Below are 26173 nucleotides of genomic sequence, written 5' to 3' on the forward strand. Positions count from 1 at the left end.
GATTGGATTAGGGCATTTTTAAGTTTTGTTCTTCTAAATGAGGGGCTGCCTGCCAACACTGGGATGTTCTGACATACATAAATGTTTATTGATGGGTCTCAAGGACTGGTTTAGACACAAATCTGAGTAACTCTTAGAAAGACTGGTGGTAATTCTGTTTTGTGGTACATATGGCTTTAGAAAAAGTAAAAAAACGCAAAAACATATTATCTGAGAGGCAGAAAAATACTGATTCTTTTCCAGACATTCCGTTCCCCCAAATCTGAAAAACACGATCAAAAGTATTCAAACAATATACACAATTGGAGCCAAAACCTCTGAGATGGCCCAGTAACTACCAATGCATTACACTGTCTACTGGATAGTTTTTACAAAATAGTTGTAAGTTTATTCACTAACCAGTTATGAAATTGGGGTAGATCACAAAAATGAAAAGAACAGTTACAAAATCCAAGAAAATTATTTAGTGCTTGGAAAATTTCAGGTCACCTGAGGAAGACCAGTCACATGCACTAACTCGAAGTTGATTTTTTTGAGCTGCTGGTCATATTCGCATAGCATGAGTAAGACCTTTTTTATTTCTCCAACTACCTCCTCACTTCTGCTGCCACTGAAACTGTATGGCAATGTAATACATAACATCATGTCTGTACAGCAATACTAACACTTCTTTTTTTCAGGATTCACCTTTGCCCCCAAAAGTACAATGCGATATTAACACTTACCTACATGACATCTTAATTCTGGCTGAAAGTATTTGCACGCTCTGAAAGGTTCCTTATCAATTTCTATAAGTAAACAATTCTTAACAAAAAAAAAATTCCATTCTTGACAAAGGACAGAGGTTCAAGAAAGGCAGACATGAACAGCTTACACAAATTAGAAGCAATTCAGAGTCTTTAGCCACCACCATTGCCATCCAGGCATACTCACTCTGACTGATTAGGAACGGACCACGGCGGTGCACAGCACCCTCAAACTGAAACTCAGAGTACTCAAACAAAGCAACAGTAGTGCTTGGCACTGGACAGGCACTCATTAACATGGGGAAAGGATGCACAAATTTCAGTATAAAATGAATGTTACTACAAATTAAGAATGCATTTTATTAATGAAGAACCACAAAAAACCTTTGAAGTGGGCTGAATGAGAGGAACGTAAGTGTGGCGAGGCTGCAATGATAAAAAAATAAACTGCTTTCACTTACAGTTATTACCCTCCCCCCGCAAAGGCTTTCAACTCCAAGATCTTAAGCTTGAATTGCTGCTCTGATGCCCTGAAGACATTCAACCTGTAAAATTTTCACAATAGACATTGGCAACTAGTCTACCTTTCAAAACAGACAAGGATATTATGGAAAACAAAAAAAGGTTGATTCAGAGAAAAATAATTCTCAGAAAATGTTATACAGCAAATCCAAGTCAATTAGAAACACCTACATTTTAGAACACAGAAGAGGATCTATGACCATTTTGTAACTAGAAAACCTTGAAAAAGCTGATGAATAAAACAACATTTAATCTTCTGTGAAACAAAATCTCAATTCACCAAAACAAACATGGGAGTGTTAATTCTCCTTTTATTCATTGTTTTTTTCTTATGGAAAATAACAAATTACTAAGCATATGCGCTGACATCGCTAAAGGATTTCTCAGAGGTTAAAAACATGCCAGAAAGCAAGGTAGCAGCAGTGCTGAGTACACTCATCACGGCGGAGAAAACATGCCTTGAGAGGCAACCCATGTTAGCAAGCCTCAGTTCCTGGCCTGCGTTCTGCAAATAACAGGGGAACCTATCTTTTCGCTCCCACTAGATGATGAATGAGTAGTTGTATTTTTAGACAGTAGATCCCCAAGTGTTTTAGCAAAAGCAGATTTACTGGAAAATGAAGACAGCAGCTGAGGAGAGCTCATCTCCAAAGCCACTGCCCCACCTGAGTGCAGCACGTGAAGTCCCTGGCAAACCGATGCAGATATACCCATGCACCTGAGCAGGGGCCTGCATCGACACCAGGGAAACATGCACCCCTGATTAGGAAGGAATAAAAATAATCAGAAGCCCTGATTAAGAAAAACCAGTGCCACCAGGCACCCAGATTTCTGGGCTCCAGAGGCACTACGCAGAGGCACAACGCAGCAGCACAGCAGCCCGGCGGCTGCTCTGGCAGGGCAGGCAGCCCGCTGCTCCGGACTCCTGCCATTTCCGCCTTTTAAGTCCAGAAAACGCTGTGGGCAGGCTTGGGAGTTTCAGCAGGGATGAGATCCAACTAGCTGGAGTCAGATGAAGTCACCAAATGAATTTAGTTTTGACCTATCCAAGGTTTTGCAGCTCCCCTCCCACCCCTCCCCCCACCGCATAGATTGGGAGGTAAAAGGCTAAAGTAACACGCCAGTTTACTCCAAGCATAATGTAATGGCAAATGAGATTTTGTAATACTATACAGCCCCCCTGACGGGGGGCCTAAGCAGCGTCCAAGCGCCTCACACCCCTGCCCAGAGCCAGTGACTCAGCAGGAGACAGGCACTGAGCATCCACGGGCTTCGGAGGAGGACGAGTCTGGGAAGAAGGGAAAACGGGAGGATTAAACACGGAGAAATGCAATGCTTTTCCCTAAAAAGAGAGCCTAACAGAAGGCTTCTGTACACTTAATTAAGCCAGGCTGTCCAAGGCATGCAAAGTTAACCCTGAGAACACTCTCATGGGAAAGGTCTTGCGCTAGCTAAAGAGGGACTACAATACACCTTTTCTGCTCGCAAATGACGTAATATGATACGGAGAACGAGGACTTTGTCATGCATCAACTTTTCTCTCTTTTACATTAAAAACAAATGTAGATACACACTCATTTATGCATTGCAACATTTATTCTAACCTTAATATACGCATATGTTAGAATCACAGAATATCCCGAGTTGGAAGAGACCCACCAAGGATCATCGAGCCCAACACCCTGTTACAGCAGGGAACAGGCGCTTTGAAAGTGGCCTTCTAAAGCAGGCACTTTGAGGGCACCTGGAGTGACACCCAGGAAAGGAGAAGCAGCAGCGCAGCGACCACCCGCGCAACCAGTGCGACCGTCCCAGGACCCGTGGGCAAAGGTGCCGGAGCACAGCCGGCACGACCGAGCCGCCGAGCTGCCAGGCGGGCAGCCAGCCTTGCGCGAGTGGTCATGACAGGGAGGTGACGGCACCGGGCAGGGGTATACGACAACATTTATTTTAAGCCACCTCTACCCTGCAGTTGTAAACAAGCATGTGACAACAGACGAAGCAACAGGTAGCCACGCTGGCTGCTTTCACTGGTGCATCACTGTCTAAAACATGGCTGTGTATTTTTGTAACGTCAAATATTAAGATCTAGCATGGTTGTCCAAGGTTGCCACTGCTACCACGGCTCTGCTGCCATTGGGGGTTGAAAGGAGAAGGCCCAGGCTTTCTGCTGGGCATGCAGGGCACTCAGCAGGCAGGTTTCTAGGAGCGAGCTCCAGCAGATATCTGCGACCTGAACCATGTGTAAATCCCCTGCCAGCACTGCCTCTGCAGACCACTGGGCCAACACACTACATCACTTTTTACTAGGCTCTGCGTTCAACCTCTCTCCCGCTTCTCCCTCCACTGCTGGTGAAAGCTAGACTAACAATAATATTAATAATGAAAAATAATCTTGGAGTTTTGACATCTCCGATGTTGAAATAGGCCCAAATACCCCTGTCTTTGGCTTGTACAAACTCCCTACAAATCATTAACAACGTTATACAGATTTCAAGTGTTAATACTACCAGCCACAACATATTAATTTTGGGTTTGCATACCAAAGTAACTTGACCTCTTCCCTCATTCTCACGAGTTAATACTATAATAGACACCAAAACACTCTGAAATTATGCTGGTGCTCACGATATTACCGATAAATGACTTGCACTTAAGAATTAATCCTACCAAGGACCATCTAGAACAGGGCTGAACTTCAAAGTGCAATTGCTTAACTGCTAAATTAATTTTGGAGCAACTAAAACTAGAATTCACTAATCCTTCATGGAGTAAATTGCCCTTTAGAAACATGCTAGCCCAACCATCTGTGATTTATGTAATGTATTATTCTTGCAGTGTGCCAGTAACCACAAACTTATTTTACCATTGTTGCACTACCAGTGCAATTGCTGAAACTACCAGCATCAGCTAAAGCTTCCCCGAAACTGATTTTTTCAACTGTATTGGTCTTGGAAGGTCAGTGAAGTCGGCGTTTTCTTTTAGATTTTAGCTTTTAACACCTCCTGCCTATCTAAAGGGGGAAATCCCCAGAGCTTTGTTCTCCCTAATAATGTTCCTTAGATGGTGTTTACTGCTTTGATGCAACTGTGTAAGAACAGAATTACTGGCAGTTACAACAGTCTTTATCTATGAGCCCCAGCAAAGCCTTGTACCTTAAGGTAGGAGAAGTGTAGATGTACTGTTTAATAGGATTTGGCCTCCATTGGTGGAAGATCTAGAGGTCAATTCCTGAAGTGTATTGCTTCCAGCTGGCAAACGGTGACATTACCAAGTTCAACTCCCAAAATAAACAAGCCAAAAAAACAAAGTTTATTGCTTGAGTTACCTTCGACTACATGCAAGTGCAGTTAAGAAGGTAATAACCTGTGTTGCAATGTGAATATTTAGTTTCTTCAGCCCTCTCAGTGTTGCTGTAGGTCATGCGACAAGACAGTTCTGCACCACTCCCTGTAAAAGCACGTCAAACTAAGCACATATCTGACACAGTTTAAGAGCTGTGCTCACAGTTAAACATTTTCTGCAGACTAAACTTATCAACAATGCTCATATTTTCTGCATGTAAAAATACACAATTCCTTAAAATCAGAGGGAGTAATTAATCAGTTTGTAACCTCAAGATATACTCTTTAATTGCAATGTACATAATTAACGTTATGACATAGCAAAACTATCCCTTTGCTCCACTGTGTCTACGAATTTCTGGTCATCCCTGGGTACTCAATTGCAGAAGTTGCTCCCAGTGATTTAGAGAATGCAATATTAAGTAATTAATACACTGCAGCAGCAGAAGTACAGCTTTTGCAAGAATTAAGCTAGAAAACAGTCAAACTGAGACTCCATACACACATTTTTCTTTTCCATTTGAAATCTTCGATGATAGGTGGCAGTACTAAATTTGTTGCCGTATGATATTCCTTCCACTCTGAAAGAGCCTGATTTCGTGACTTGTGTGCTGCGTTTTGAACTGAAGAGCTGTTTATGCCTCTTAGGGTTACAGAATAGGATCATCAGGTGACTCGGGTAGGCAGGGAACTCCCGAGATATCTGCTCCAGTCTCCCATTCAGAGCAGAGCCAGCAAGAGAAGGCTGCCAATGGTCCTATCTAGCTAAGTTTCGGGTCTTTCCAAGGACATACTCCACAGCCGCTCTGGGTAACCTCTTCCAGTGTTTGGCCATCGCCACTGTGAAAATTTTTCTCCCAATATCTAATGCCATTTCTACTGCTGCAGCTGCTGCGCATCCTCTCCCTGTGCACGTCAGAGAAGAACCTGGATCCATCCTCTCTAAACCCCCCTCCCTTAGACAGCTAAAGGCTGCAATGCGATCTCCCCCTCTCCTGAGCTCTCTCTGCTCCACGCTGACCAAGCCCAGCTTGCACGCTCCAGCCCCCAACCATCCCGATGGCCCTCCGCCCTGCTTGCTTCACTACATTACTGTCTTCCTCGGATCGGAGAGGCCAAATTCAGACACTGTGTGAGATGTGGTCTCAGAAGCATCAGAGGGGAATAATCACTTCCCTGGAGCTGCTGGCTACACGCCTGCTAACACAGCCCAGCATGGGCTTGGCCTTCTTCCCTGCAAGAGTATGCTGCTGACTCATGCTTGCCTTGTTCACCAGCACCACCAGGTCCACGTTGTGCGACACTTCAGGAACAACTGGGGCAGGGGTGCTTAAGGTGGTAGTGGAAAAAAACATCTCACCATATTAAAAATAGAGCTGCTTAAGAGACAAGGCAGTTCTACAGAATCCTCATTGCTGCGAAACTCACTTCACACTTGGGGACCACTGATTAAAAACATACATTGGAGAGCCAAACTTCTGCAGGCAGATATATATATAAAAGGAAAACAAAAAAGAAAATAGCCCTCATGCCTCCTTAAGTCTGACAACTGGCACAACATGAATGTTTTTACTGAAAACAGTATTTTCAGATCGATCCTGACTCAGAATCTACATCTTGCATAACTTCAAAGCATTAATATGGGCAAGGAGTGATATGGACCCCAAACAATAATTCAGCAAAATATAATCAACGCCATTCTGCATAACATGGTTTTCAACAGAACAGCTATTTACATGTGAGTACTGTCCTTTTAGGAAAATTTATCCCTTCTATTCAACCAATTATCATTTCACTGCCTCCACGTTCTCAGCACTCCTACACACCATGGTCTCTCTGTATATGAAAGCTCCTGCGGGACTTTCGTATCACTGGGTTATGTACTCCACTTCCATACAAACAATCGCTCACAGATTCTATAGTTATTTTAATAAGCCGTGATTTGTATAGCACTGAATCCATAAGTAAAGCAAATGCATATTCTACTTCAAATATTTCAGTGCTTCCTATTCATGCTATTACTGGACTAGCTCCACAGAGATTAACCTTAAGAACTGAAGCATAACCACCACATGAAATTTGCCCAAAATGAATTTTCATTCCCCACAAATTGTTTAATACATATTGCCAGCAAGCCATTCTGAGCATCAACACTGCATTCCAGAGTGACAGGCAAGAATTTGCATTCATGTGCATCTCTGAATAATTACAGCTGCTTGGGTAGGAAATTGGTACTAAGGTACCCTACTGTAGGGGGAAATATTCCCTTGAGTTACTCCTAAAAGACAGGACTGAAGTCCACAGATCTCACTAACTAGCTCTCAGGGTCCCAAATTGCCAAGAAACAGAATACCAAAAATTAAAGCTCTGAAACAATACACACAACCATATGGAAAAACAGGAACACGCAGCATTGCTTTACACTATACCATTTGAGAAAAATAAGCTATTCTTTTATTCTGTCAACTGCCACACAGGAGAAGGGCCTATTTTACACAGAAGAAATCCCAAACAAACTCCAAACAGAATTTTTCAGGTTGCACAGCTTGTTTAAATATTGTTCCAGATCACTTGAAGTTTCTGTTTAAATTCACAAGAGCTCACACCGAGGTTTCTGTCCTTGCCCCTCCACCTGTGCAGGACCCAGATTCGCAGGCTCCATCTTCCATCACCTCACCCATATTTCAAACCCTCTCCCTCCCCGAGTCGACACACATAAGCGATGCAAAGCGGCCGTATGCAAGGCCAGAAGATGAAGACCACGACCCGCATGACATATTCCTCTCCAGGCAGAATGATGTGGCACAGTTGTAGGATTTCCTATGGAAGCTACATCCTTAATCTCTGCTCACTGGTGAATGTTTACATTTCCTCTTTGATAGCACAGCAAAAAACCAGTTTTAACACAAAAGCACCCTTCACTGAGCATGAGGCTCTATGGGAAACAAGAAATAATTTCAAAGTGGTTAAGCTGAGCCATTTAATGGGCGTGCTTTCAGCATACAGAGCCTTCTCTATCAAATATTTAATAACTTGGTATACCACCAGAAAACTAGATGAACTTTGCTGAAATATTACAGGCCAGATTTTCATTTTGAATTAAATATGCAATAGCATGAAGACAACAGAACTGCGTTATTAATAAAGCCACCACTTTCAAAAACCCAACAGCTAAATGCATGTTCAGTAAACTTTTATAGCTGATACTTCCCTTCCCCTCCTGCCTAATTATAATGAAACAATACGGAGAAGATGCTTTATCGGTGAGTCAGGCAGCAGAGATCTGAGCGAGACCCAAAGAACTATGCAGTGCTCAGCTAACACCATCCACAGAAGAGACACGGATGTTTTCCATTTACATTCCCTAGCACCAACACTGGAAGCGAGCAATCAGTGCCACTAGCTGGAGGTCAGGATTCAGCGAGCGAGGAGGACGCAAGTATCCGAACGCCGTCCCAGTGCAGCGCGAATCTCGCTGCTGCCGCCGCCACCACGCTTACTCCGCGCTACGGCCTTCGTGCCATCCCGCTCAGTGGTTTGCGTGATTGAGAACAGATGAGGCGAGACCACTCGTTTTCAATTATTAAACAAAGGCTGAGAGTTGCATCTCCAAAATGAAAAGCTGGCACACCATTTATCTTCTTCCTTACCAAGCCTTTGCTATAATTAGCTTTGGGCACGAGAAAGGAGAAAAGGCTGTCAAATTAAACTAGCCTCCCCCCGCAAGCCCCAAAACCAAAACCTCTGAAGATATTTTTAAAAAGTCATTCGTTGGAATGCCAGGGCTTGAAATGGAGATCTACTACACTTGCTTTTTCTTACTGCCTCCCAAACCAGGTTTTGTATCTCAAAAGGTTACTCCAGGTATGCCATCTGGGAGAACACTCCTGTGGTCCAGCCTGCCTGTCATGAGGTAGCTGCATCTCCCTCAGACTAGCCATTCCTGCAGCAAATGAAAAACTCCAGGAAATTGCTTTAAATCAGGCTCTCTTGGTCCACAGCCCCACTTCCAAATCATCTATCTTTCACAATGTAGTATTTTCAGTGCCATTTTCAGTGTCAGGGAGGCTAAAATGAAGAAACTAGGCAGAAGCCAAAATGTCTATTGCTAAAAGCAACAGCATCAGGTTCGGTTCTCTCATATCCTAAACTCGCTCCTCCTTTGTTAGTATGCCAGAAACACACTGCTGTTGCTATGCAGCTCAGCAAGGTAGCTTAAAAAAAACCACACCACGAAACAAAAAGCAGAAGGCAGCCTCCCACCCACAGGATGTTTCCGAAACCCATGGAGGCTGGGTGCAAATTAGGCGTACTCAGACCTTCTTGGTGAGAGCGCTTGGGTGCAAGCTGAGAAGACGGTGCTGCTTGAAAGTTACTTTCATTTCCTTACACAAACCGGGTTGTCTGTGGAGCACTGTTGTTCCCCCCCCAGGCTACCTCTCTCTTAGCCCCTGATTTTAACAAATACCCTCAACTCCCAAAACATTGTGAAGATATTTCTGTCAAGGAAGAGCTAAATCCAAGTCAAGAGAGGTAGGCCAGTAATGTAGGCACAGACTACCTAGGCTTCAAACTACTGACACAGTGTTGAGCAGAGCCATCCTTATAATCCTCCGAGACACTTACATGTGATTCCAGGTACCTTCAAACAGCTTCACCCTGTACTTTTTGAGTGCTGGACCTGCCCAGCAGAAGATACTCACCAAAACAGCTCTCCTTATTCAGAATACTCCCTAATCAGCAAACAAGATTAAAGAAGAGCAGCAGCAGGAAGCCAGCTTTATGAAAGTGAAAGAAGAGAAAATAGAGAGTACCTAAGCTCCCAGGAACCAAAGAAAGATTCCTGCATGGTACCTCTTACACCGGCTAGCAGCTGACAGCTGCTAAATCATCAGCGTGGTTTTCTCTTGGATAGCTGGTAACTACCTAGTTGCAATCCAGATGCTTGACAGACAAGGGGCTTATCACAAATACCACTTTTAGAAAAGCTCAAGTCAAATTTATGGGGTGTGATTTACGTGTTTTGTTTTGTTTTGTTTTAAACAAGTGTTTATTATTGCCTTTTTCCTGCTTCCAGTGAAATCTAGGGGAAAATTCTCAACATCTGCAGTAGGAGCAGCTAGGCCAAGAGCAAGCGCCTCTGGAAATAATGTTTCAGTTACTAATATATTTAGTAGCATTTGCCATGACTAGCATTTACCGGCTCAGAGGATGAAGACGGTCATGCCCATTTGTACTATGAAGCCAGAAGACGACTCACTGCTTTTACTTTGTATCGTCCTCCCGGTCCTTGGCAAGTTTGGGCCTTAACGCATTAATTTTATCAACACAAGTGGTCTTCTTTACTTCAGTGGAAAGTCCCGCTTACCATATTCAACGGAACCTAATTTTAGAGCAAGAAATGCCTTCTGCCCAGAGAGAACGAAGCAGCGAGTCCCGCTCTGTACCCCGAGCGAAGCTGCACACGTGCGGGAGGCACAGAGCCGCTGGAGACGGTGGCAGGGACGTGGATGCTCTCTGCGGAGGGAAGGATGGACGCTTTCTGCCGCGCGGGGCCAGCCTGCCTCCGGCAGCTCGCCGGCAGCCAGGAAGGCACAGGCCAAACCAGACATTTGCTATAACGTAAATCTCGACTTTCAGCGTGGAAGTTACCAGCTCCCGCTGCAGTAAACCGAGACGGCCAGACACACCCTGTAACACCCCACGGCCCACTTCAGCAGCGGGTGAGGAAATCGCCGCTTCCGTCCAGCTTTCATTATTATCCACAGCACCATCGCACATCACCGGCTTAAACAATGCTTTCTAACAGGAAGGTGATGCTTAGGAAAACCAAATATTTAAAACAGATACCGTTAGAAAGGTACGTACTTATAGATAGGAAAGAGTTTGTTTGTTTTAGTTTCTTTTAGCTTAGTGACTTGAAGAAAAATAATCAGGAAATTAGCCCCCCCGCCCCCCCTTTGTGAAAGTTCTGTGTATAAAACTAAATATAGCCAGTGTACCAAGGACCAGAAAATCATTTTTCTAGCTGCACACAGATAAACCAAAAGTTAGGCGTGGTATTCTGCAAAGGAGTGTACAACAGCTTGTCCCTTTTAAACCAGAGTGGTTGAGGCTAGCTATGCCATTCAAACCTGGGAATATTCAAACTCTTTGTAAAGCTAGCTTTTAAAAACACGATGAGCTGATCAACCACACAAAGATGCCTGGAGTCTGGCAAAAAGGCACTGCAGACATGCTCTGCTTAAAAAAAATTCTCCACACAGCTGTTGATTTGGTCTCTCATTGAATTTTTTCATCTTCTTTGAACACACAAGAAAACTGTAACTAAATGCAATGCCGTTCTCAGAAACGAGCCCAAATCTATTTTGGGCCAACAAAATGACACCTCAGTCCCAATGAAATTTTAAAGTCAGTCTCCTGATCTGAAGTGCCTGGAACAGCATTTCACTGGAGAAATACATATTGATTACAGTTATTTACTCTGAAAGGTAACATCTCCCTGTGACTGAATTTTATGCCAAAGTGCCTGGTTTCCATTTACCCACTAAGTGAGGCTGGATGAGAAACTTAACACCTCGGGCCTGTATGTCCCAGTCTGCAAAATATAATATGTCCTTTGGAAGACTTGGGAAAACTATTTGTGGCTTTGCATACAGAGCACATGGTTGGGACTCGTGGTATAGGTTCAATTCCCTGCTGCGTCCTCAACTCAGTGGATAACTCAGGCCAACTCCTTTCCCATCAGCTTTCTAGTCTGCAGAATGGTATAAACTTTACCTCTTTTTAAATCTGCTTCACGAGCTGGATGTCAAATCTTTGGTAGGAACTGGTATTTGAAACAGTAAAGCTTTTTTTTTTTATGTCTGAGAACATCTAAACAAGAACATCTAAATGGTAAACACAAATTTATTCTGATCAACAAATATTAATTTTTATGAATCACTATGTTAAAAACAAAAATGAGAAAATGTTTGTGAGATTACAGGAGAGAGCAGTGAAAGGCAAATGCTGAACCTCTGTATACATGGTAGGCACAGTTTAACTTAAGAGGAAAGCTGCAGTATGCAGAAGCATACTGCGAGCAAAGTATGTACTTCTAGGTCTGCACAACTGCTGATCTGATGTCATGCTTCAGGCTGTGTTTAATGACATATTTGTTCCATATTTCTAGATGCAGATGGAACAAACCAGCCCGACAATCAGAGGCATAGCAACTTGATGGCTCATGGTGAAGTTGCACAGGCTGCTCCATAAGCCTGCTCCAAAGTCAGCACGGCACCAGCAGTCCGGTGTGGCACGAGGCACCACGCTGATGGTATTTATCTGTTATATTTAGTGATCGTCTACTTCAGCCCAAACTTTGCAAGGGCCAAACTAGCCTAGCTATTTAATATTTTTATGGAAGTTAAAAGCACATTATATTCCAGTATCAAGGACAAGTTTCACCGTTTTTCACATTTTCTTTAATGTTTCGGTCTGTTATGGCTGACATTTACTTCACAAAGTACTTAGCGCTGCAGATTAAAAGAACTCATTCTCCCCAGTGGACAAAGGGGGAACCAACAGAACCAGGTGCCATGACTCTGTAGATCAGGGCAGGTTTCCACAAGGAGGAGAACCTCCTAAACGGGATTCCCCAGTGGAGATTTGTATTTGTGCATTAAAGGTTTATTTCTGAGGAAAAAAATGTATTGGGATCATTTATTTACTGCCCAAAAATAACATGCAACATTGGCATTAGTAGTTCTGCCTTCCTTTCTATTGCTCTAGACACGGATACAACTGGATACAAAGCTCTGCATGACTAAGGAGTGCTCCTCTGGATGTAAGGTTATTTCAGATGCTGAATAACTTCACAGTTTCTGGAAAACTGGGCAAGCAATACAATTATTTCTGTCATCATGTGCTTAACACAGCAGCCTCGCAAAATGTCTCCTCTAAACGTAGTTCAGTGTATGATACGACAGGCAGAAGGACAAGAAAATTGACTTGATGACGATGCTGAGCATTGCATACAAGCATATTGCAAAAGGATAATGGAGAACACCATTCAACAAAGGTCTCCCAAGGACCCCTTCTGAAGGGAAGCGGTGAGATAGCAATCAGTAGGACCTGTGGCATATGTCAGAATAACTAAAGATAGATGCATAACAACTCATTTCAAAGCTGTTCCATATTTCTGTTTAGGCGTATGATGGCAATACAGCTTTCCTCTGAAACAGCACCTTGCACTGATCAGCTGAAATTCAGGTGTAGCAAGCGAGAGCTCCAATCTTTCTGCAAGCAGAAATAGGTCTTTACAAAAGCAATTTTGCTACTTTGTGCTAAATGCGCGCAGGGGAGCTTCGCTATGCACAGTATCAATAGACTCGGAGAGAGGGGCAGACTAAATCTTGTGGCATTCAGACAAACCGCAGACTCGGATCTCCGACGCATTTCACGATCGCCCGCCAGCGTGTGATCAACAATGAGATTCCCTGTTCGGGTTATTCATGGTCAGCTACGCCGGTAGCCGCTCTGTTATTCCTCGTTAAGGTTATTCATGGTCAGCTATGCCGGTAGCCGCTCTGTTATTCCTCAGCAAAAGAAAAAATATACCGCGATCCTCTTCAGACAAACACGCCGAGTCATCCGCGTTTGTTTTCATCTAACCGAGCCTACAACTCGCCACTTCGGGCAGATATTTGAGAGCAGCATCATTTCCTGCTGCTGGAAAACCAGCTTCGCGGGGCGTGTTCTCCGCAGAGGCGTCGCTCACTGTCACCCAGGCAGCATTTAAAGTAACTGTCTGTCCGCACCCGGGCAGCGACCCCGGCCGAACCGCCACCCTTCGGCTGGGCGGCGGGGACCACATCCAGCCGGGCGCGTCCCCAGCCTGCGCCGCGACCCTTTATCAAACAATGCGAACAATTTTAACGAGCTTATCGGCCGGGACGCATCGCCGGGGACGCCGGTGCAGCAGCGCTGCCGGCAGCGCCTGCCGAGCGATTCGTCAAAAAATGCCGACAACTGCGACAAAGGACGTGCCCCCCCCCCCCCCCTCCCCAAAAAAAACCCACCCTAAACCGAATAATGAATAAATAAACAGACGATGGGGGTGGCTCCCCCCGCCGCGGAGGGGTGGCGGAGAGCCACCCCCACGCACACCCAGAGCAGCGGGGGGGGGGGGGGGGGCTGTCACCCCCGCCCCGAGGAGCGGGGGCCGCTGTCACCCCCGCGGGGCCGTGCCCGGGCCACCCCGGGCCCGCAGCGAGGTGCTGACGCCCTCCCCGGGGGGGACACGGGGACCCGGCTGCCCGCGCGGGGATTGCCCTCCCCTTCCCTTTTTTCCCCCTTTTTTATTTATTTTTTTTTAATTTTATTATTTTTAACCGCCTTTCTTCCGCCCGGGAGCGGCGAGCCCCCGCAGGCATCCCGCCGCTCCGTCCGGCGCCTTCTAGCCGGACAATGCGAGCTCCGCCGCCCGCCGCAGCGCCCCCCCCCCCCCCCCCCCGCTCGCCTCACGCAACCGCCCCCCGCGCTGCAGCCCCCCCCCCCCCCCCCCCCCCGCCGCCGTACCTGTAGGAGCGCTCCCCCCGCACCGTGTGCTTCCGGAAGGGGATGATGGTCCCGTTGTCCTGGATGATGTCGTTGTTGTTCTCGCCATTTGGGGACAGGGCTTGGGTCGGTCCGGGCATTGGCGCGCGCTCCCTCCCGCCGCTCCGCAGAGCCCCGCGCTGCTGCCGTGCGGAAGGTGCTGGCGGCAGCCGACTCGCGCCGCCCGCCCCGCCCCGCGCGTCAGCCCCGCCGCCGCCGCGCGCACGTGACCGCCCCTCGCCATGGCAACCGGCCGACTCCCGCCGCCTCGCCTCCCTCCGCGACGCGGCCGCCCCGCTGCGACCGGGGCGGGGAGCCGAGGGAGGGCCGCGGCGGGCCCGCTCCGCCCCGCGCCCCCACACAAAGGGCCCTTCGCCACCGCCCCCACCGGGGGTCGGCCCGAGGCGGTCGGCGGCCCGCCCGGGCGCGGGCAGACAAAGCGCCGGGGGCAGCCCCGCCGCTGTCACCGCCGCCTCCGCGCCTGCCCCTGCGCTCGCGGGAGCGCGGGAACGCGTCCTCCTCCCCCCCCGCCGGCAGCGGGAACCGCGCCGCGCCTCCGCCCGCCTCCCCTCGCGGCAGCGGCAGCCACGGCTTCGCCCCGCTTTTATGAGACCTCAGAGCTCGACGCCTCAACGTCGCCCTCCCTCCCCTCACACCCCGGCCTGGCCCTCCCTCCCCTCGCACCGCAGAGCTACCTCGGGCTCCAGCCTTCGCGGTCAGCACGCAGCGAGCCCCCGCCACACGCCGCCCCGTCACGGCGCCCGGGCCGGCAGCGGCAGCAATGGACGCGGGAAACGCCGCCCCGCTCTCCTCAGCGCCGTCCCCGCGTCCGGCTGTGCCCGGGGCAGCGGCCGCGGCCGCGGCGCGGAGCTTGCCCTCGGCTGCCCGCTCCGCCGGCCGCAGCCCGCGGGTTTGGTTTTGTGTTCAACACGGCAGTCGCCTCACTGACGAGAACGTGCACACGCATTAAATGGTCCGAGGATGCGCTGCGCCACAAACCCCCCCTCAGCCCCGCCGGACGAGCCGCGCCACACGCTGCCAGCTTTCTGCCGGTCGCAGGCTCACACAGAGAAACCGCCTGACGGCACGGCCTGCAACGTCTCGCTTGGGTCGGAGACAAGGGGGTAAAGCCCTTGCCGAGGCAGCAGCAGTGAGCTGCTGGCACTGCTAGCACCACCATTCACACCATCCTGCATCTCCCTCCTCCTCTTCGCTCAAAGAGGTTTCTTACCCCTCCCGCCCCCCCAGCCCGTTTCCCTCTGCATACCCCTGATTTCTGCAGATCTCCCCTTGCCTAAACAGCAACGTGCTTCGAAGTGTGACGTTAACCACAGCGCAGCGCTGGTCATCTCCTCAGAAACAGATCTGAACTTCACCGCAGGAAAACCCACCCTCGTGTCCCAACAGTGGGGCAAAACTCACATATTTACCACATTAGAAAAACAAACTATCCAACTGTGTACCAATAGTTTTATCTAAACGGAAGCCAGCAAGAGTGACTACTGACACAGTATCTAAACAGCGCTGTACAACCTTCAAGGCTTAGATGTGAAAGAACAAAAAATACTTGGGCAGATCTACCAACATGTTAAAAACAACCAGTGCCCCCAAATCCAACTCTCTCTCAAAATACGTTTTAAAGTGGCAAATGAAATGGAAGCAACGTATTTCTAATATGTTCTCAGAGGCACATGCTGACATTTTAAAAAACCTCCAAATCTCTGAAGTATGAATTTGATCAGATTTATGCCCCACATTTTTTCTGCACGAAGAAAGTGATTTTACAAAATCTTAACTAATCTTTAGCTATCAGACTGAAGTGGGGCTTTGCCGAAAGCTCATTTTTACGTGATTAGCATCATGATACAGTCTCTGAAAACACACAGAGCTTGTAAGGCGAATACAATCAATAACGAAACACCAACTGCACAGCATCGGGCCACTGAGGAACTGCTTGGCTTTAAACGGGATGTATACGCTAACACACACACAGAGCAATCTCTAAAAAACCTCCAACTAGTCTGCCAGTTTGCCACGGTCCTCTGAACACCGAGACAGGAAGTTTTATTTATTGTTTCTGCCAGGTTCTCAAATATGCTCAAATTTTGCTTTCAGTAACCAGCCTATGGCCATTTGAAGTGGACACACTTTATTAAAAAATGTTCCACTTGTTTGGCAGCAGCAAACACACTGGAGAAAGTTGCCTTTGAGTCTTTTTAAAAATGAGCAATAGAATACATTCTGCTAAAAAGGCCAATAAGCGTCTTAGTAACACTCAAGAGCACGGAGAAACCAGAAATGCTACATGATGACAGAATATAAAAATAATCTATAGCAGGTCTTTAGCTGCCAGACATAACCCTACCTGCTCTGCTAGGCAGCAAGCAGTAAAACACTCTGCTACCCTAACTTGTAGAAATATTTTTATTTCTTCACCAGTGGCAAAGAACAGAAGCTTCTTTATTGAAGCCTCCAAAACTGTTTAAAACATGTGCTGGCAAAGCTACAGGAGAGAAGTGCAGGTGAGGACAGCGTGGCAGCCGCGCTTCAGACCCCTGCTTGCCTTTGCATTACGGTTCAAGGTCAGAAAACACACGCTGCCTCAACGTAGTACCTTACCTTCATAAAGGCTGAGCCAGGCCTCAGCAAAAGAAGTTTGGTGCTTGTTTTCAGAAAGCACATGCCTCTTCGGTTGGTCTAGCACAGCCTGGGGGACACAGGGCACAATATGGATTCCACACGCATGGCACTCCCTCCACTTACATCTCTGTTTCTGCGCACTGCGTGATCTGCAAACACGACTCTTATCTTTACGTGCAGGAAGCCACCAGCGTCTTCTTCCCAATTTCATCATTCTGAGAAAAGAGCTCTCGGACGTGGATCCGGCGACACAGAACAAGAAAGAGGAACCTGTTGCTATTGTTAGGTGCCTGTGCATCTGTGCTGCCTTTATAGCTTTTACATGCAGTAGGCAAGCAAATAGAAAAGCAGCTCAAAGCATAAAAGCTCAGCGTGATGTTGATAAAAAACCCCCACCCACCCATGGTGTGTTGAAAGTAATGGAATCTAGTACTCACAAGCAATATACAGACCCAGCAAAGCAAAGAGCCAGGAAAGCGATTAATGCCAAAGGGTGGAACTACAAAACCTGGTGTAATAGATCTTCAAGTACTGAGAACCGCAGAAGCAATGGCTGGAAGGAGCCTGCAGAGGTCATCCACTCCAATCTCCCACTCGGAGCAGGAGCACCACCAGCACGAGATCAGGTCATGCTTGATGACACGATCATAGTCTAGCCAAATCTTGAAAATCTCCAAGGATGGAGATGTCGCGTCCTTTCAGGGCAACCCACTCCCATGCCACGTTAGTCTGCTGTTCCCTATTTACCGTCCGACTTTGGCTACAAGTCGATCCCACACTTTCCCAGAGAATACAGCGAGTCCCAGCTGTGCTGAAGATGAAAAGGGCACTACCCTACCCCAGCACACGCACTGGAATTCACGCTTGTGGTAGAGAAAGCACTAGCGAGCACTGCAACAGGCCGAAATGTCATTCTCCAAGATTCGGTTGCCCCTTCCTCTGCAGAGCTTTTGTTTTCAGTTCCTTTCTCCTTACTTGCTTTAGGCCTCACTCACTGTGGTAAAAGGCCACGCAGCATAATTTATACTGCCTGAGAGTGCAATCCCCTAAAAGCCCAAAAGGCAGTCTTAGAAAGACCTCAGGCATGCTCGAGCCAGATTTTTGTATTAGGCAGCTAATGTGGAAATTATCCACATTTTAATGCTGGTAAAAAGTGACCAGCGCGCAGCCTCTGAAAACAGAGATGATGACTACACTAGAGACTTCTGCTGATACATTTGTCAGAAGATTAAAAAAGCAAACATAGTTCCAGGGAGATTTGTATGTGACAGAGCCAAAGTGTAAACACAATTAATGATTGCAGAAGTTTCCCACTGCTTGGATAGCTTTTCTGTGGTAGGGTGGTAGGGGGTGAGATGAAGTAAAAACGCATTTAACACCAGAGTGGCAAATGAGCATCCCTCACCTCTGACATCTCTGTTAATGTTCAAGCTCGTAAGGGAACCAGAATGATATTCCTTGCACTGCCCTTAGAATATACCTCCGCTACAACTTCAAACAGTAGCAAACACCATGCAAGTATAATTATTTTGGCCCAGGTGCTTCACTTTTCAGAGGAGTTTCGTGAACACTCCTGTCACAAGTACACTTTTTCCTCTGGGGAAGAGAATGAGAAAATGTAATTTCAGGCAAGCAAATAAACAGAAGGTAGCAACAGCTTTTGTAAAGCAGCAGTCCTGATCAATGTAGTCTGTTATTCTCATAGTCTTCCTTTATCAGGATAAAGATTAATAAAATTCTGCAAAGCAACAGATTTACACACTGTATAGTAAAATCAAAGTTATTTCTAGCACTCAAGTGTGTGTGTGTATCACAAACCTACACAGAAACAGGCTCCCCCTGAAGGAGCTGGCCAACAGTGCTTAGATTTGAAAATAAGTAAGTAAAACAAAGCAGGAAGAAAGTTTGGAAAGAGCTAAAAAAGTTACCATGTTAAGTCTTGAGCACATCTTGCTTGTTCAAGAAAGCCCCAATTCATAAAAGTACATAGACATGATTTACTCCAGCATGAGCAGATTCAATAAGATGGATGTAACTGTGATCATACTTAATTAGGCTGCATCAGAATCAGCCTAATTTCTGACAGCAGATACCTTGAATAAAAGTTTCACCTAATAAATTAAAACCAGAAGCCTTAGGAGATCCAGAGTTGCATGTTATCTACGAGAAGTACAAATGACTTAACTGCAACTGCACGTCTACGAGAGAGCACTGACTTGTGCCAGCCTAAACTAGTGCACGGATTCTAACCTGTGATGGTAACAAGTAACACAGAAACGTCCACAGAGGAATTAGCAACAGGAATATTGTTAACACAGGGAATGTATATCAGATATGATGTGGTGTATGAGAAGTTTCAAGCTGACCTGGGTTATGCAGAAGAACTCACATGTACTGTTTCACTGACATACTGTCAGCTGCACTGATCAGCCCAAAGGAAAGCTCCCACTGTGGTGTAAAAATCACTTCAAGTGAAAATTCAAAACTAGAACTTTACAGACTCTTTTGTTTATATGGTGCTGAATAAATTCTCCCACCTCCATCTCGTTGCTTCATTCCATGCCTTAAATTTCAGGGCGCGTTGCATTTAAACTCACCATACCAAACAGCAAATGATTATTTTGTCAGGACAAAGAAACACTGCATGAGTTTTATTAAAACAGCTACTTATCACTCCAGACATCCTGTAGATAAAGAATGAGTTTCCCACCCTTGGGGACTGTAGCGTTGCCACTTTAAGCAAAGTCTTGATTATTTGCCTTCCCTGGAGAGAGACAGAGAAAGAAAGAGAGGGCTGTCCCAATTACACAATGTGCATGGACCACATCCCTATGAGGTAATTCAAGACTATTTTTAAATACATGGACATATTTATATTTCAGAGGTCACATTTTGTATTTTAAGCAGTGTTCTGTGCCTGTGAGGAAAAGCAAAATAAAACTTGGGGTCTTTGTCAGCTAAGCATGCTTGAAAATTTAGCCTTTGCAAGTCCAATCTGCCCATTAGGGTATGAATTCCTCACTAAAGAGAGAGGTCTTGAAGTGCTGCAGCCTGAGGGTATTTTTCTTTAAAAAGGCAGCAGCTACCTTTTATAGTTTCTGTGGAAATTAAATAGAAATTGGTGGATTATTTCAAGATTCAAATACTGACTACAAAACCAGAATCTTTGTTCACAGAAACAGGATTTCAGAAACCCTTGAACAGAAGAGATATTTTAAGACTAGTTATATACTTGTAATATTAATTGTTAGATTAAAGTAAATAGGTTCAGTGGACATTTATTAAATTCAGCCCTTTCAGGGTCTAGCTAAATCCTACTGCTTTTAAAAAAAACCCCAATTCCTGTGTAGAAAGGAGCCCTCTGCAGTATACATCAAAGGATTCTCCACTTCAAACACAAGAAGTTCACACCAAATATCCAAAACATTTTTATCCAGCACTTCCTACATAACAAAAAGCACCAGTGAGAGCAGGAAGCATTCAGTGAAGGCTGGTTCCAGAAGGATGTTATTACTTCCGTTAACTCCAGACCAACCCAAAATTTTGAATTCTTTAGTGTCTGTTACATTTGTGTTCAGTGATATCCACGGAGCTATAGCAGAGTTTCAGGCACACCTTGGGGAGCTGCTTTCATCTGAAAACCTGTAAGTGGCAGCTGTGATCAATAAATGCTTGAAGTAACACTCCTCCGTCTCACTCCTCCTTCACTACTGATTGAAAGGAATTGAGGCAGGAGGCTGACTCACAGCTCGCTCACATGCATTTACACGGAACTCTTTGGCTAGAGCTGTTCTAGATTTACCATTGCCACTTCCATTTGCACCGAGGTGTTAACTGGTTTTCTGGGCTTGTTCCTGCCAGAGTTCAGATGTAAAGACTATGAAGAGCCAAACCAAAAACATTCAAATCATTCAGGTAATCTGGATTCCTAGACTTTTTCAGAGAATGAAAAAACCTCAATTAAATGAAAGTGAGATTACTATTCTAGAAGAGAGGGATTTGGTGTTTTGAAGTTTCCATACAGTACAGTTTAGGACTGTTAGCACTGGAAAAAGCTAGAGCTTCAGACATTCATATCCTAAACAAAACTAATGAAACAAGTTATAAACGGTAAAAGCCTGGAAGGGTTTGGAAATGTGAGAGGGTAAAAGAAAAGTTTAGCATTCTTTACACATTTTCAGCTGTTGAGGAATCTCTGGCTTTCTTGGGGCTAAAAAGAGGTGTCTGGAAAAACGCAGAAAGAACACAAAAAACAGGTAGGAGCGAACAATCTACCCCTCTAATGTTCCTTCTTACTATTCTACACTGAAAATATCAGCAATATACTTCGAAGGCCTTTCAAGTCTAGCAATATATTTCGTAAAAGCAACATTGGGGCATGGGGGAGGGCAAATGAGCAGCTTTGCAACACTATTTGTCAAGTGCAGAGGTTTTTAATGTGAAAATCTGCTATGGCTGCATCCCACACTAAAGTGGAATGTTTATTGGAAGATTATGACTTCCAACATAACTTGTTCTGCTACTCTGCTGAAAACGTGACTTGGTATTGATATTACATACTAAGAATTCAAGAATAGTTAATAATGGCTCATGCGATCAATGGTTCTCTGTTCATACAGTACAACAAGCATTTGGAAGCTGATAGCCATCTGATTTGTACATGTTATCCAAGTAATTTAATGCTCCAATACTATCCAATACCTGCACATAACACAAGGAGAAGTTTAAATGCTTTGGTGTGATTATTGGCTAAGACCTGCTCAGGATAAAGTGTTGCACCTTGGCTAGTACCAGCATTACACAAGGAACATCACTTTTGTCAAATTTACCAAACTGTCCAAGACACCACTGCTAAAGAGGAAGGGAGAAGGCTGGCACAAGAAAGTAATGATTCCAGCAGATGGTCAATTAAGTTTTTTGATATCTATTACTGAATCAAAAATGCTTCAGCCAGCTGACAGAAAGGGCTAGATCATTACAAACTAAGATTTGAAAGGGTTGCTTTTGTCCCAGGCAGCTGTTAATTAAATGTCTGTCCTCCCACACCCAGCAAAAAGCCAACATAAACATTATTACGTAATCTAGCTAATGTGAAAGAAATACAGAGCGCATTCATGCCTGACCAGGATAAAAAATTGCACGGCCAAGTCAGTCAGCAGTGCGTGAGCGTTTCCGTGATTGCAAACCCTGGCCCAAGAATCCGGTGCCTTGCTGCAAAATACTCTACAAGTAGTTCCTCACCTCCTTACAGCATGCTACAAATCATCCTTCTACAAAGCAAATGTATCTCACACGCCCATCAAATTAGTAAGTGCAAGAAGTTACACAGAAAGCGGTGTGCTTTTTTGTTTGTATGCCACCTGCCCCTTCTCTTGGTAAACTGCTTTTTATCTGGGACATTCAAAGCATTTTACAGAAACTAATTTGTCAGCTTTCCTCATTTTACAAGCACAGAAGCAGGCCCCACTGTTATGACCAGCTTCCTCAAAACACTTGCTGTCACAAAGCTGTGCAAGCTTCCCCTGCTTCACCCTCAGCACCACTATGGTGGGTCCCCATCCTTTCCTCCGTGGTTTGCTTTCTGATCCATGCAGAAATTCCAGCTCTGTAGCTATGCAAATCCTATCCCTTTTCCCCATTGCTACAACTAGACAAGCACCTTCTCCCTTTTATCTCAGGATTTCTTCCACATCTGAGGTTTCCCCATTGTTCTTTCTCCCATTCTTTTCCACCTTCCCTTTGTCAGCTGTAACCCTTGATAGGCTTGGGCAGTTTCCACTTTGCTTCATCAGCCACCTGCAGAGAACCTCAGTCAAATTCATTTCCTTCCCTCAGACAAATGCTGGGGCATACCTATTGTCCAGCTAATGCAGTGTCATTAGCTAATTATACCTCATCTCATCCAGGCTGGAAGGAACGTGCCACAGTACTTGCCTGCTAAGATACATGCACATTCACACGCAGCCATCCCAAGAAATGACACCTGTATTTAAGGGGTGCATAACACGCCAGGTTCGAACACCTTGTGTGACACATTGCTGTCATTAACATACTAGAGAGCTGAAATCCGTGATGCAGCTCAGCATCTCTGAAAAACTAGGTTGCAAGGATGTAATTTCAATTAGTAGCTCACAGAAATCAAGCAGTGCTTCCTCTTTGGGCTAGAACGAATATATGTACTACACACACACAGTTTTCAAACAGAAATTTGTCTTACCGCTCAAATAGACTTGCTCTTAGTTACTTCAGGCTCTTTATGATCCCTCTGTTCTTTACTCTCAGATAATTCCTTACACACATGCTTTTTAACTTGCTGTTAAGTATTTGGATCTTTAACACGCTTGTAATAGTGAGTATTCACAAATGCTAGAGTATTTGGGAGCAAGAAACTGTTCTTCTAAGTACAATTTCATTGCCACTTTATACAACACCATTACTAATCATAAAGTTTTAGTTTCCTCATTTATTGATTGAAAACAGTCTTTTTCCAAAGGCAAGACAATGTTCATTATCATCTCCGTGTTTATCCAAAGTCTTTATCAACAAAGTAGCCTTCAAATGAAGAGGAAAAATATTTTTCGCAGACAGCTTTAACCATGTTACTCTTGGGTTTTTTTTCTTACTCAGAGTACTAACATAAAAAAAGATCAGCAGAGTCAGGAAATTTCGAATTTATCTCACTGACAGGTATTCCCTAAGAGGACTTATGGAACTTGACATATTAGACCAAGTTTCTATAAACGCTTTGAGCCCTTTATTAACCTAGTGCTGCAAGTGCTTCATTTAGATACTACACCCAACGGGAAGCTTACCAAGCACTTCCTGAAAACCTGGAAGTCCAAATTAGCCAAAAAATGTCCTTGCCTGGCTAAGAGGCAAAGCTAGTTGGGAAAAAGCTACTGCTGGCATGCTTTAGTGGAAGGTACATCTGCTAACAGCAACATACACAAATACTGGGGCTTGGGGAAGAGAAATAAAAAGGGAAGAAAACTTGCAAGCAATGTACAACAGTAAGTTTTCCTTATAAAGTCATACTAACAACTTTAAAAAATCACACCTAGTCATTAAATTAGTAGTACCACAACTGCTGCCAAAATTTGTGTCTCCAATGTGATACTAGCTGAAGTGCTACTGTGACTTTATTTAATTTAAATGTAGGGAACGGATGTAACGTAACATAAAGCTCATGCCTCTGCTCTAAAATAGAGGGAATGCCATTAAAAATGTACACATCTCCATTCTAAGAAGACAAGAGCATACAGAAAGTGCATGATCTTACTGAAAAGATAAACAGCTGGATTTACTTGCTTCCATTAACCAATGACCCACTTGTCAAACATAAGCTGTAGATTTAAAAGAGTGATTACTTGAAGCCTCTTATACAAGACAAAAAAAATCCTAGCTGTGAAATCAGACTGAGTCTGAAAATACATGAGCGCAGCCAATACTGTTCTTTTATACAGACCAGACGAGGACTGGTTATTCTTTTTAACAGGTACAACATAATGTAAGGGTGTTTCCTACAGTGCTGTTCAGCAGGTGTTTATCCCATGCAGCCTGCTCAGGTCATTAGCAGTGATACAAATCCAAGCCTCCTATAAGAGGATGAAGCTCTAATGGAAGCCACTGCATAAACCCTAGCACTGGGGCACTGCCAGCACCCTTCTATGAGGAATGGGTATTCAGAGAGAATAAAAACTGGCACTCCCCACACTAAATGATAACTATGACATCTACCTGGCCTGTCTAATCACTCAGAGGATTTTTAATGGGGGCTGCAGCTGTGCACACTTTGGTGGCAGATCTGTGGCTGAGATTCTTCAGGGTCAAGCTGGCAGCATCGACTTTGCCCATGTGTAAGCACCTTTCACCACGTGCCTGGGTCTGTGCCTGCTCCAGGCTTGGGTAGGAACAAACGTGCAAGACTATGGAGATGACTACAACATTAGGGCTTGAGTGCAAGCCCTGGGTTAACAACAGAGGAAATATATCCAGGACAACAGATTACTAGGTGCCAAGACACTGAAAACCTCTAATTTTGTCCCCTTGTCTTGTAATGCAACAGCAGCACACACAACAGTGGCCTTCCCACAACCTACCGAAGGCTAAGCAAGTCTCCAAGAAGCCATTATTCTAAGCAATGTTCTACTGTGAGTACAGCTTCTAATGCGTGTTGCTTCCACCTGACCTCACTAGCGTGCTGTGTGCTGCCAGCGACTCGCAGTTTACTGTGACTCAGTATATAGGGCGGTTTTCTGGAAGCTGCAGATCGTGGAGCAACTTAATTATATAAGAATCTCAGCAGCCAGCTAATGAAAACCAAAGTTTCCAGTCCCAGTGATTGCAGAGGAATAATGGAAAATGATGATACTTGGATTAAGAAAAAAAAAACAAAACATAACCAAGAAACAAAACCAGAAGAGCCAGCAATAACAAACTCCTCACCCTGTGCATCCCCCCCCCCCCAACCAAAACACCTCCTTAAAAGAAGTGCCATATTTGAATGAGCTCTTTCAGGCCTTTCTTTACTCTTGGGCTCCTAGCAGGCACGATGGGTTTCTGGGAGCCCAACCACCCCCTGGATTTCACTCCACTGCTGGAGGCCCTGAGCACAGCAGCTCAACAACCCCCTTCACACTCCTCCAATCTGCCTTCCTTTCTCCATCTCTCCTGCCTTTGCCTTTCCTTCCCCAGGGTGAAATCTAGAGCTAATTACCACTTTGCTGTTAGCACCTTCTGGACATTAAAGTGATCAGCAAGTGATCACACTCGCAGTCAGTACTGCAAACAGACTAGCGAGAGACAGACTACTAGAAAAAGATCCTGTTTCCCTAACAGATCCACAGCCCGACAGCATACTGAGGATGTCTGCACAGAATCAGGGTAGGTCCCGCTCACAGTTACAAGATGGTCTTCTAAAAAAAAAAAAAAAAAAAAAAAAAGGGATTTTGCTGCTGGAGCAAAACTCAAATCATTACTTGAATCATCCTTTAATAAACATTCTCCAACTTTTAAATGAAGCACCATTGACAGGGGAAATGCAGAAGGCAAAAGACAACTAGAAATAAGGGTATCATTCTCTTTGATATTATTGTATATTGTCACGCTTCAACAGTCACAGCACAAAGTAGCAACATTCTGTAACCTCTGAACAGTCATGTTGTGTATAAAATGAGAAAAAAAGGCTTCTGTAACATTTTGAGCACAAAAGGTGCTAGTGGCATGAAAACAGTGTCTTTTCCTCATTACAGTAGAAAATGAGGTTTCTATTTAATAAAAGCCCCAACCACAAAGCTATGTGTTTTTATAACTGTGAAAGTATGTCAGTGCTGTTGACAGCTT

At 45.1% G+C, this 26173-nt stretch overlaps 1 protein-coding gene across 3 annotated transcripts in view; it reads right to left on the bottom strand.

Moving 5' to 3' along the window:
- MAPRE2 (microtubule associated protein RP/EB family member 2) overlaps positions 1 to 26173 on the bottom strand; it is a 103709-nt gene that overhangs the window by 44605 nt on the left and 32931 nt on the right. Inside the window, exon 1 of one of the 3 annotated variants that reach the window (XM_075416194.1) lies at positions 14174 to 14389. The exons of 1 other annotated variant lie outside the window; for it this stretch is intronic. In XM_075416194.1, the coding sequence (XP_075272309.1) occupies positions 14174 to 14292 (119 nt within the window). In that variant the 5' untranslated portion in view covers positions 14293 to 14389. Of the gene's footprint in view, positions 1 to 14173; positions 14390 to 26173 lie in introns of those variants that run through there. One more of the 3 variants, XM_075416197.1, reaches the window with a different exon arrangement.

Source organism: Opisthocomus hoazin, chromosome 3, assembly GCF_030867145.1.
Source record: "Opisthocomus hoazin isolate bOpiHoa1 chromosome 3, bOpiHoa1.hap1, whole genome shotgun sequence".
NCBI classification, from domain to species: Eukaryota; Metazoa; Chordata; class Aves; order Opisthocomiformes; family Opisthocomidae; genus Opisthocomus; species Opisthocomus hoazin.